The sequence below is a fragment of the Rattus norvegicus genome, chromosome 3 (genome assembly GCF_021556685.1).
Source record: "Rattus norvegicus strain SHRSP/BbbUtx chromosome 3, alternate assembly SHRSP_T2T, whole genome shotgun sequence".
In the NCBI taxonomy this organism is placed as follows: Eukaryota; Metazoa; Chordata; class Mammalia; order Rodentia; family Muridae; genus Rattus; species Rattus norvegicus.
Genome location: NC_141536.1, coordinates 151,511,141 through 151,522,705, shown reverse-complemented (window position 1 = coordinate 151,522,705; position 11,565 = coordinate 151,511,141). Strand labels below are relative to the sequence as shown.

General features: G+C 53.1%; 1 protein-coding gene across 6 annotated transcripts in view; it reads right to left on the bottom strand.

Moving 5' to 3' along the window:
- The window catches only part of Mybl2 (MYB proto-oncogene like 2), a 28,204-nt gene continuing 16,639 nt past the window's right edge, over positions 1–11,565 (bottom strand). For 2 of the 6 annotated variants that reach the window (XM_087651119.1, XM_087651117.1), the window contains exons 7-15: positions 11,099–11,392; positions 9,198–9,623; positions 8,216–8,355; positions 6,302–6,404; positions 4,596–4,709; positions 3,736–3,840; positions 2,045–2,194; positions 1,409–1,530; positions 1–1,285 (exon numbers count right to left, since the gene is read on the bottom strand). In XM_087651119.1, coding sequence (XP_087507245.1) covers positions 1,237–1,285; positions 1,409–1,530; positions 2,045–2,194; positions 3,736–3,840; positions 4,596–4,709; positions 6,302–6,404; positions 8,216–8,355; positions 9,198–9,623; positions 11,099–11,392 — 1,503 coding nt within the window. In that variant the 3' untranslated portion in view covers positions 1–1,236. 6 annotated transcript variants of the gene reach the window in all.

The following is an 11,565-nucleotide window of genomic DNA, read 5'->3' as shown; positions in this document are numbered from 1 at the left end:
ACAATTTGCTACTCTTTATTGTCAACTTGGCTGACAAGAAGGCACACATTTGCGTGTGTCTATGAGGAAATTCCAGGGTTAAAAGAGCCCCCCTAAATGCAGGCTGCGGCACCCCTTAGAGAGCCCCGACTGTAGGAGAGCCTGGTAGGCACCAGCAGCCTTTATCCTCTGCTTGACAGCCTGTCCTCCACCATGCCTTCTCAAGCACAGACCGCACACACGCGTGGCTGCTAGTCGCCTTAGCCATTCTGAGAAAAGAACTAGAGAGCCAGGGGTGAGGCAGGTGCTGCTCACTGAGCATGGGGCTCAGACAAGGAGGCTGCAGTAGGCACAGTGTGAGAGCACAGCCCGGCTCCCGTATCTTTTACAGGAGAGCGCCTGGACTCCGGTGTGCTAGCGCAGTCTTCTTCAGACGTTATCTCTTGCCCAGTTGGAGAACATTTGCCTCAAGTCTCCCTTTAACCAGGACTAAGTCTAGACCTCCCATAGGTCCATCTAACTCCCAACCCAGGGACACCCAGGCAGGCTACAGAAAACAACACTTCCTAACGTAGACATTAGGCTCAGCATCTCCCTAGTCAAGCTCTTAACTGACTGAACTATGGACCACGCTCTACCCACTGACTCCAAGGGAGGTGACAGCCCAGGCCATGGCTGCCACCAATTCAGGATAAAAGATCCAGGAGCTGGGCAGCCTTCCACACATTGGCCAGAGTCGAAAGGCCTGCCATCCATCCCTCTACCTATATTAATGGTCTTACCTATGGCAGGCTCGGCTTAAGGCAGCAGCTGCTCCGTGGAAGCCATAAGAACCACCCATGCCCCAAGCCATGGCCCTGAGGCATCAGGGCAAAGGTGAATACACCGTTCTAACAGGTTCTCAGAACCCATCTTCATCCACTCAGAGCTCTTGGGAGCTTTGCAGAGATGCTCACTGGGTAAAGCTGTACCTAAGAACAGAGGTCTACAGGCCTACGTGTCAGGAGAGGGCCTTCAAGGCACTTCAAGACTCAGAGGGCAGAGTCGGGGCTGCATAGGGAGAACGGTATTTTATTGTGGAGACAGTGTACCAACAAACGAGGGAAGGAGCACCCCTCGCCACACCCCCATCCTAAGCAGGAGTCTGGATGAGAGCCTGGGAGAACCTAATAGGGCTCCTTGTGGCACTGGGCGGAGGGCAGGCAGGCCCAGGAGTGGGACTTTGTTCTATTAGCACCACCAGGAACTTCACAAAGGCTAGACCGGGGGAAGAGATGTACCATGTGACTTCTGCCACCTGAGCAGACTGAGGGGCTGGCAGAAGACTTCCTGAAGCTGGTCATTTAATGTGACTTCAACGCACACCTTACCCCACACCCTACCCCTGTAAACATGAGAGCTGGCTTGTTCCCTGCAAGCCCCTCAGGACAGAATGAGGGTCCGAGATGTGTGGCTGGACTTCAGACGGCCCAGGAGCTGCCGGGCCTTCTCTTGCATGAAGAGCTGGTCTTTAGTGCCCCCACAGGCCACCGTCTTCCAGGCACGGGTCATCTGAAAGGAGGTGAGGGGGTTAGCTCTGTACAAACCTAGTGGTCCTGACTATAAGAGGGGGTGCATTTCTAGACCCCTCCCTCTCGACGCTGGAAGCCAGCCTGTGCTTCCTCCATTTTCTTGGGGGACCTGGGGAAGCCATGCTTCATCTTTGGGCTTTTAACAGTAAGGCAAAGAGAGCAGGAGGCCGGGACAGGAAAGGAGGTGGTGGGGGATCTCGAGGAGTCAGCCGAGCAGACGAGGACACTGGGATGCGCGGCCCAGGCCAGCTGTCAGGAACAGAGCAATAAGCAAACCTAACACAGATAATGACCTAGTGACAGTAAGTCTGGGCCTCAGGAAGGAAATGAGGCTGGGGGCATCTCTCCAGTGAGGTCAGGAATGGCTTCCTGTAGGAAGTTGCATCTGCGCTATGGTAACTGTTTAAGTCAATCAGCCAAGCAGCCGGGAACTCAGCAGAAAGCAGGCCCTGGGGGTGAAAGGATGGGCAGAAGGACCTATCTACTGCACTCACAGGAGCAGGGGCTGGAATGTGGCTCCGGGGCTTCTGGGTGGCCACCACCTTCTCGGGTTTGGCCTGTAGGAAGCCCTGGTTGAGCAGGCTGTTATCCTCCTTGATACCCGGCAAGATGAAGCCAGAGGAGCTGGATGGGACACTGGTTGGCTGGAATCAAAACCGAGATAGTCACCACTTTGTCGGAGATCTTTGCAAGGAGAGGAAAACACAACAAACCAACACACCCTGACACCACCCCGGGCTGCCGCCATCCGGAGCAGGATGTACCTCTCTAAGCCTCAGTTCCCTTTCCGACATGGAAGTTTAGATGAGCTCCCTTAATCTTCTTGCTTAAAGGATTAAGGGAGTATCTGAACTGTTCATTTCAGAGCCCAGCGATGCCAGCTCCTATGCCGGAGGATCAGGCTTCCTGGTCTAGAAATCCCGTAAGCATCAAGTGGGGGAGGACATGGACCCAGAAGGCGCTCCCTGCTCTGCTCAGTGCTCCCTTCCTAATGTCCCACTTGGGGCTGGGGCACAGGCTAATTACTTCCCACACCCATCTCCACAGCAGAGCTCACACCCAGAGTGAGAGGGTGAGGCCCTGGGCTCAACCCCCAGTACTGCTTTAAAAAAAAAAACTTCGAGTAGAGGTAGCCAAAAATGTCTGAGGCTTCCCGGGACAAAAGCTTTTCTAGAAGGACACGGGACACAGCCTTACTTGTAAGATCTCTTTAGCAGTTCATGTCCTTTGATAATGTTCCCCACCCCCTCCTCACAGCTTCTCTATTGGTGCCAGGTCCAAAAGAAACTCCAATCCCCCAAACTCCAAGACAGCTCAACCTGGTCTACAGAAGGATTCCTGGCAGTTAGGTAAGAGCCCGGCATTCCTTAGGAACTTGTGAAGCCGGTTCCACTCTACCAAAAGGAGTCTTTTTCCGTCCCTCTGGCAGAAGGGACAGATAGGCACCGTACCTATCAGTCTATGATGGCCTCCAGGCTCCCTCAGCATCTCAAGTACCTGTCACACATTCCAAAGCCCACCCAGTCCTTATCTCCCCCTCCCCTAAACTCCTCCAGCTCCCTCCTAGCAGCTTCTCCTCCTTAGAGCCCTGATACCCTCACCATGGTTTCTCTGTTCTCTTCAGCTGCCATTCTCCCCACACTCACAGAGCTAGAGGCCCTGGCCATGTCTAGTCTGCTGTCCATGCTCAGTCTGCTTTCTCTGCTCTGGACTCCAGATGCCTCTCAGGGCTGCTCTCTATCTCATAAAACCTCCCCATAACCATATCACAGTCCGGCCACGTCATCGGTTCAGTCAAGCCAGGTCACCTCCCATCAGCTGCAAGGGACCAGTGTCCCCCACAGCATCTGGACTCTTAACGGCAGTGACTCTGTACCTGGAAGAACAAGGCTGGCCCACAGACCAGACAGACAGTAGCCACTTGGGGTTATGCCTCAACCGCAGGCTGTGCTTGGGGGCACAGATGGGTGACCCTTAGTGAGAAGAGTGGTGCTGGGGGCCCATAGCATTCTATCAATAAAACTACTGCCAAATAAAACCTAGGAAAGAAATCAGGCTTAGTGCCAACACTGAGCCCAGCTGGAGAACAAGAACCCACTCCAACTAAAGTGTCCTCTCCATGACCAGACAGCTCCAAAGACAGAAGGTTCCTGAAGATCTGAAGCAGGTGCTGTCAGCCCCTTACCAAGGACAGAGTCTTGGGCGAGGTCGATGACATCATCTTCCCATCCTCATCCACAATGTCAAGAGCCAGAGACTTCCGAACCTTCTTGATAGGGCTTCGCCGGAGCTGAGGGTTAGGAAGAAAACGGACGGTCAGCGTCAGCCATCAGGTCCCCATGGCCAGCGCCTCAGTGAATTAAGAGTGGAACTTTCAAGGCCTAGCTAGCAGCTCTTGCTCCAGGGATAGGGGAAGACCAGGAGCCCTTGGCCACACTAGATCCTGACCCAGATGAACTTTACCCTGCCAGACACTGGGGATCTCCCCAGCCTCACTGTCTATCCTTAGAGCAGTCTAGAAAAAAGAGGTAAAGAAACAAGGAGAGAGTTCAAGTGCCACCTGTGGCTAGAGACAGTGTAAGGAAAGAAGCTCACCCTGAGTCTGGGGCCTCCCCCACCACCCAGCAGCCTGTGAATCACACCTCACTCAATGACACCCTGTGCTATTTTCATGGCCGAGGGAGGCCCTCGCTCCTGAAAGGAACCCTTGGGATCTGTCCTGTCTACTGCCTTTCCTCCCACATGGATTCAGCCAGCCATGAAATAAAGTGTGCTGTATGCCATTCTCTGTCCACTGAGCACCAAGAGTCTCACCTAACCACTACTGCACCCACCACAGACAACCAAGCTCATGTCAGGACGCCCAGTCACAACGCTGGAAGAAAGGCTGCATCATTCACAGTACGGAAGGACCCAGGTGAGAAGCCAGGGCCCTCTCTGGAAGGAGCAGTCACGTAAGGCACTTATGGGTCCTCCAGCCCTCAGGTCTGGCTTTCTATGTGAACTGCCCAGGCAGAGCTGAGGGTCAAGCCCACAGCCACTCACCCCAGGCTTTCTCTTCTGTTTCTCGGGTCTCATGTCATCCTCAATGATGAGCTCAATGCCAGCCTCGGAACGAAGCACCTCCTTCAAGTCCTCTTCCAGGTGTGGGGTTTGGGGCTGTGGGCAGAGGCGAGGGTGAGCATGGGAGGGCCACTCAGACTGCAGGACGTGTACGTCTAAGAGGTAAGCAGTACAGGCAAGCAGAGAGCTCACGCCAGGACGATGCCCTCATGTGCACTGCTCATAACCATGAACTGTCCTGCCTTGGACAAACGGACGAAGACATTAACCCCGAAGGCCTATGGGTTCAGCTCTGCACCCCCATAATGCTGTGTAGCAATTACCATGTCCAGAGTTGAAACTCAGGCTCACACCGAGGGCCCGACCCAAACCATAGCAGTCATTAGAGCTCAGATTCGTGAGCCCAGTCTTCCACCAAGTCCCAGCTCTCATGTGTGGAGGTAGAAGCACCCCTTGAACCCAGGAATTTTAGACAGCACCACCTTCTATGACCTAAGCACCCAAGAGGCCAAGGTGGAGGAATTGGCCCCGGGCAAGTTCAGGGGTGATCTGAGTGTGCTGGTTAGATCTCCATTAACTTGATACAAACTAGAGTCATCTGAGAAGAGGGACCCTCAACTGAGAAATGAGACACCCAGTGAGACTGGGCTATAGGCAAATCTGTGCGGGTATTTTCTCCATTAGAGATTGATGTGGGAGGGCCAAGGGTGGGCTGTGCCCCTCCCTCTTGGGCAGGTGGTCCAGGAGTGTATAAGAAGACAACTCCTCCATGGCCTCTGCATCAGTTCCCTCCTCCAGGTTCCTTCCGAGTTCCCTCAGTGATGGACTTTAACTGTAAGTTGTAATAAACCCTATCTTTCTTAGGTTGCTTTTGGTCACAATGTTTTTTACCAAAGCAACAGAAACCTAAGACACTGGGCTTTGTAGACAAGTTACCTCAAAAACTAAAGAACCTACAGCCCCGAAAGCCACGCTCCTTCTGTCTTTGCTCCACACTAACTGGGCTATCTTTCTTAGGTTGCTTTTGGTCACAATGTTTTTTACCAAAGCAACAGAAACCTAAGACACTGGGCTTTGTAGACAAGTTACCTCAAAAACTAAAGAACCTACAGCCCCGAAAGCCACGCTCCTTCTGTCTTTGCTCCACACTAACTGGGACACAAGGGTGTCCATTTCCATTGCTCAGGAGCTCCCTTCCTTCCTCCCCATGTTGTGAAGACTGGCTCTCCATCCGCTTGCCCCAGGAACCCACGTGCTGGATTATAAGACCACCATACCTGGCTTCCAGCTTTTTCTTAAAAATAGGGTCTCGTGCCAGTTAGGCTAGCCTCAAACTTGCTAGGCAGCAGAGGACGACCTCGAACTTTTGATCTGCCTGCCTCCTCCACCAGCCAGGTACTGGTATTATAGGCGTGTGGCCAGCACCTCTCAACCCTTTCCCTTACAGTAAACTCTTCCGTTTTTTAGATAGCATGCGTTTTAATATCCACATCCCCCATCCAAGTCACCACTACCTCATCAGCCAGCCAGTATCTGCCCGGTGCGCTGAGGGGACTCAGGGCATGTAGATGAGGTGACAAGTGGAAACTGTACTTTGCTAGAATATAGAGACCCCAGAGAAAAAAAGAGTTCGTCATCCCATGTTAGATAAACCCAGCCCAGAGACTCACAGCATCCATGCCACATACCAGGGGTTTCAGTGGTCCATATTTCTCCAGAGCATTCTTGAACGGGGTTGGTGTGTGGGGAGTGTTGTCCATGGAATACTTCTGATCTGGGGTTACAAACCTGCTACAGGCCAGAGGCAGCAGCTCAGCAAAGAAGAGCAGATTCACTTTCCAGGTCATGCCCACCGCTTCCCCACAGATACCTTCCCCTACCACTGTGGTCCAATGGTGCCTGCCTGCCTGCCTGCCTGCCTGCCTGCCTGCCTGCCTGCCTGCCTGCCTGCAAAAGTCTAGGTCAGGGGCCCAGAGCAGCAGCTGTCCTCAAAGAAAGGACAGGAAGAGGGGGGAGGAGGCCAGGACAATACTGGAGAGTGTTGCCCCATCAAAGTACGTATGTGGGACGTCCCAGAAACAGGCAGGCCTGAAAAGACTACACCCTCCCTGTATGCCCTCTCTACAGAACGTGTCGTGAGGTCATGATCTATCTCCACGAGTCCCCTCAATCATCACGGTGGAGACAGAAACGTGGTGAGAACCCATTTGCCACGTTCCCCCGTGTTCTCACTCTACCCCTTCCCAGCTCAAGAGCCACAACTATGCACAAGGGCATGCTTCTACCTTCAAGCTTTGGTGGTTCCTCCCTTGGTCCCTTTCTGCATTTAAAGATACAAGTCAAAGTCTTCTTCTACCTCTGGACAAAATGCAACAAGAACTAGATATACCCTCTCGGCAGTAGAAGAGATGGCTGAACAGGGGTACTGGGGACATCGGGGAACTGGGGAAAGTGATCCCCCAAAAGAGGGGGGAGTCTATGGCTATTCCAGTTATCCTAGCCACAGAACAGAGAGGGGCACCCAGGTCGAGCCCAGCAGACACGTGAGCCGAAGAGAGAAAGGGTCCATCCAACACTGGGCAACTAGCTGCCGAGTGCTGACACAGGCAGTGCCTGAGAGGAAGGGCTGGCTGTCACGGTGACATTGTCAGCACAGCAGGCCCTTCAAAGTACTCTCAGCGCCATACTATCCTGTGCAGTCAGGTGAGGAAACCACCTTGGCCCACGTGAGTACGACTCGGAAAAACTAGAGGAAACAGCCCGTACGTGACTCGCAGGCCCGGAAGGACACTCTTTCTCACTGGCTACACCAGATGAGCGCTATCCCTTGTTGAGATGGGGGCTCACTGTGCAGCTTTGGTAGGCCTGAAACGTGCTCTGAAGACCAAGCTGCCCTTGAACTCAGAGGTCCAATTGTTCCACAGGCATGCACCACCAAGCCCACCCTGCTCTGTCCCGTCTTAGTAGATCCTTTAAAGGACCCACTTCTTACTACTGACAGCACCGGCCTCTAGTCATCTGCGACTGTGAAGACCAGGCTGTTCTGTGGTTCAGTGTCCCTATTTAAAGGATTCTCGTTTGAATGTAAGAACTTCTCGCAAGGCCTATCATTTCAGACTGAGCAATGGATTAGTAACTTGTTTCTGAAGGCATCTCGATACGTTGTACAATCCCTGAAATGGTTCCTTGGACAGACTGCAATGCTTCACTGAAAACCAACGAACAGGAGCAATGACAGCACCCTCATGGACCCAGAACTCCATTCGCCACCAGAGGAAGTGGACGCCCTTGGACAACCCTCCTCACAGCAGGCTGAGGACAGACACACTGCTGAGCTCTAGGCTCCAGAGTCAGACAGCGCCCAGGGGCACCTTATGGTTCAAACACATCTGATCCACACTTGATGCTTATCGACGGAGGGAAAGATCTGGATTTTTGTGACAGTTGACATTTCTGAGATCATCAAGTTAAAAGACAAGTGAGGGACAAAGATGTTTAAGACCAGGCTCTTTAGACAAGGGCAGGGGTGTGGCAGCCACCCCCCACCCGACCAGAGCACCTCCCCATCCTCCAGGGTGGACAGGTGGCCTTGTGGGACTCACGATGGATACTTCTGGTGCAGGGGCGTCTTATCCCTGTGCAAGGGTGTGGTGACTACCACCTTTTGGCTGCACACCGGAGTGGACGTCAGGGAGGGGCTCTCCAACTCCAGGGTATCCTGTTTGTTCCAGAAGTTCAGAAACTGCCAGGGAAGAGAGAAGACATGTGACAAGGCGACCTTTGTAAGCGTCCATGAGGCCTTTGCAGGGAGGAGGGACAGCTCCTTAGACCCCCCCCCCCCTTCCCTATGACTGCTTGTTCAGGAAGGTTGAGGTCTTGTCCTAACCTGTAGGGCACCAGCAAAGACTTCTTTCAACAAACATGACTCAGCCCTTCTGTCTGTTAGCATCCAGGGGGGCCTTTCAGCTTTCTCAATGGAAGCTCCACCCCTACAAGTTCTGGATCCCTAGTTATCAACTTGATGGTTTACACAGTCACTGTGGGAAAAAGCCTCAGCCTGTCTGCCAAGTATTTTTCTAGGTTCAGTTAAATGAGGTGGGATTACCCACCTGAATATGGGCAGTGCCCGTCCACAGGCTGGGTTCTTAGACTGACCGACAAGGGAAAAGGAAGCCGAATGGGACATCATTCTGCCTCTTGGCCGGCTGTAGTATGACTAGCTGCTTTCAACTCCGACTACCACGAATTCCTAGCCTTGGTGGACTATACCCTAGACCTGAAGCCCAAATAAGGCTGTCCTTCCTTCAGTTGCTTCCACGAATGACTTAACGACCTTAGCCAGCCCCCCTTTCAGCCCCATAGCCTCTTCCTTTTTATGCAATCACCCATCTGGATCTGAAGACCAGAGTGTTAGCTCCATAAGGGGAGGGCCAGCTCTGGTTTTGCTCACCACTGGTTCCCAAGAACTGAGCACAGGGAGAGAACCATCGAATACTGATTATCTAGTGTGTACCTGCGCCAGGCCCTCACCGGGCACAAGGTGTTTATGTATGGAAGCCAAGGTAGGCAGAGGTGCCCACACACCTGGGAAGGAGAGAAGGGAAGGGTTTTGACAGGTGTGCTCTTCGGGGTAAGGCTATTACAGGAGTCCAGGAAGGACAAGCTGGCACTGTTCTCTGTGACAGGCGACAGGGCCACGCGCCGTTTCTTCTGTCGCTTGAGCACTGAGGGCGGTGTGCCAATGCCTGAGCCCCCAAACTCAGTGCTTGGGGAAATGGGGATCAGCTCTCCCCGGCTGCTCCGGCTCAGGTCTGAAATAGTGTGGCCATCAAGGCGATACTCAGTCACACTGGGCCCTGGTGTGGCAGCCTGGTGGAATGACAGTGCCTGCTGGTGCTGTTGCTGCTGCTGCGGTGTCTGGAGTTGCACTGGGCTACTGTTGACACTGCCCTCTGCAGACGGTTCTTCAGGAAGATCAAATTTACTGAGGTCACACCAAGCATCAGGGTCCTGCCAGAAAGGGAGGTTAAAGGTCTTCCTAATACGGTAGAACTTAATTGAAACACAGGAAGAAGACAGACCGGTGTCAAACCTGCTCCCTTATCCACTTAGTCGCTACTGTTTACATTCATTTCCTCAGCATCCTACATACCATAGTGCGACTTGAACAGGATGCTTGCCCATCCATGGCTTTATAGTGCCTATAGCAACCGGCTGGGAAAACATGCGTTTGCTGCTTTATGTTTGTCAGCTCACTACACATGCGTTGGTGTAAGGAGTTAGGTCTCTCCTACCTCGTGGGTCCTGGGGGGTGACTTCAGATGGCCAGGCTTGGTGATAAGCACCTCTATCCACTGGGCCATCTCACTAGCTCCTTTTCCCACTCGCACATCAAGGAACCCACGCTAAGCTCTTAAGAACAAACAGGAACCACATGCCCTCTGTCTTTCCTTACCCAAAGCTTTCTGAAAACAGAAGGTTCCACTTTGATCCTGGAAATGTGGCCTGAGTAGAACGAGCTCAGCTGCAGGTTGTGGCTGTGGGGACTTGCCGGAGCCGGGACAGTTTATTCCTAAGTGGAAACTAGCTGGCAGCTGGGATCAGAGACCTCAGAGACCAGAGGTCTTGGAGACTGAAGGCATCTACCTTGGTGGTAGGAAGCTATCCTGCAACAATGTCTGGGGAAGATGCGGAGGGGGGCATAGAGAGCAGGCTCTGGGCATCTTTCCCTGATCTTCACCTTGGAAGAGTTAGACATGAGGACTTCTGGCTGACGGATCCTAAAGCTGGAGGTCACAACCAAGAGGAGTGGCTCCACCCACAGGCTCGCAGGCAAAGTCATTGTTGAGCTATTTTCTCAGAAATGACACGGTCCCTCCTAGAGGAAAGTTACAAGAGCCACAAGGCCCCTCCCCAGGATTCTAAAGCTGTAAATAACTGCTGGTGAAAAAAGGAGATGCTGCCCTGCAGGTTGCATGCGTGTTGGGCCGGAAGCTCCAGGGAGAGCGCCTTTATGAGTCTGTCATTCTTCTGGTCATGCAGCAGTCTTCCTGTCACCCATGGACCTGCCAGTGTGTCTAAGGATTTTATTAGTCTGCCATGCTAGACCTGTGTGCACTTGCTCCTTTCACCTGTCCTTAGCACCACTTATCTGGGGTAAACAGGTTCTGTGTTTGTCTCCTCAGAAAAAGCTGTGCAGGGAGCATGAATCACAACAGTATACGGCCTTGGCTGAGCAGCCGAAACCGTCTTGTTACTCCTGGCCCTTCGGGGCTTCTCTCCAGTGAGATCTGGCTATGCAACGCCAATTCAGCCTTTCTCTCTGGGAAGCCCTTTCACCCTACTCCATGCTGGAGGGTAAAGACTGCTCAGAGCTGTGCAGCCCCCATCATTCAATAAATGCTAGGAGGATGGCGGCGGTGGAGGGGGCCGGCTCACAAGGGAAGTGCTATTCGCTGTGTGCCTGCTGGGACCAACAAACATACCGACTCGATCAAGTCCAGAGCTTCGGAGAGGCTGGACTCCACAGCAGGGATGAGGAGGTTCGCGGCCTCCACCACCCACTTGTAGGGCAGGCTTGTTTCTGGGGAGGATTCCTCCTGGTATTCACGCTTGAGGAATTCCAGGGGCTCTGGGGTGCGCACTTCCCCCAGATCAGTGGGGACGGGCTCCTGCTTGTGTTCCTTAGCAGAAGTAGTAGCCACGGCAGCCTCCTCCTCGCTGCTCTCCTCCTCCTTCACAGTAGAGGGCGCCAGGGGCCAGCTGCTCACGAGACTTCCCTGTCGGACGCAAGGGCACACTGGAGATTTTTGTTGAAATAGCGTGCTAATGTTGTTTGTAGCTAAAGACACATAACCCCAATCAAATATCCAAAGAACTCATGTGAACAGAGGCTGAGGGACATTCCAACCCTCCTGAACACTGGAAAACATATTAGTATCATGACAGGGGC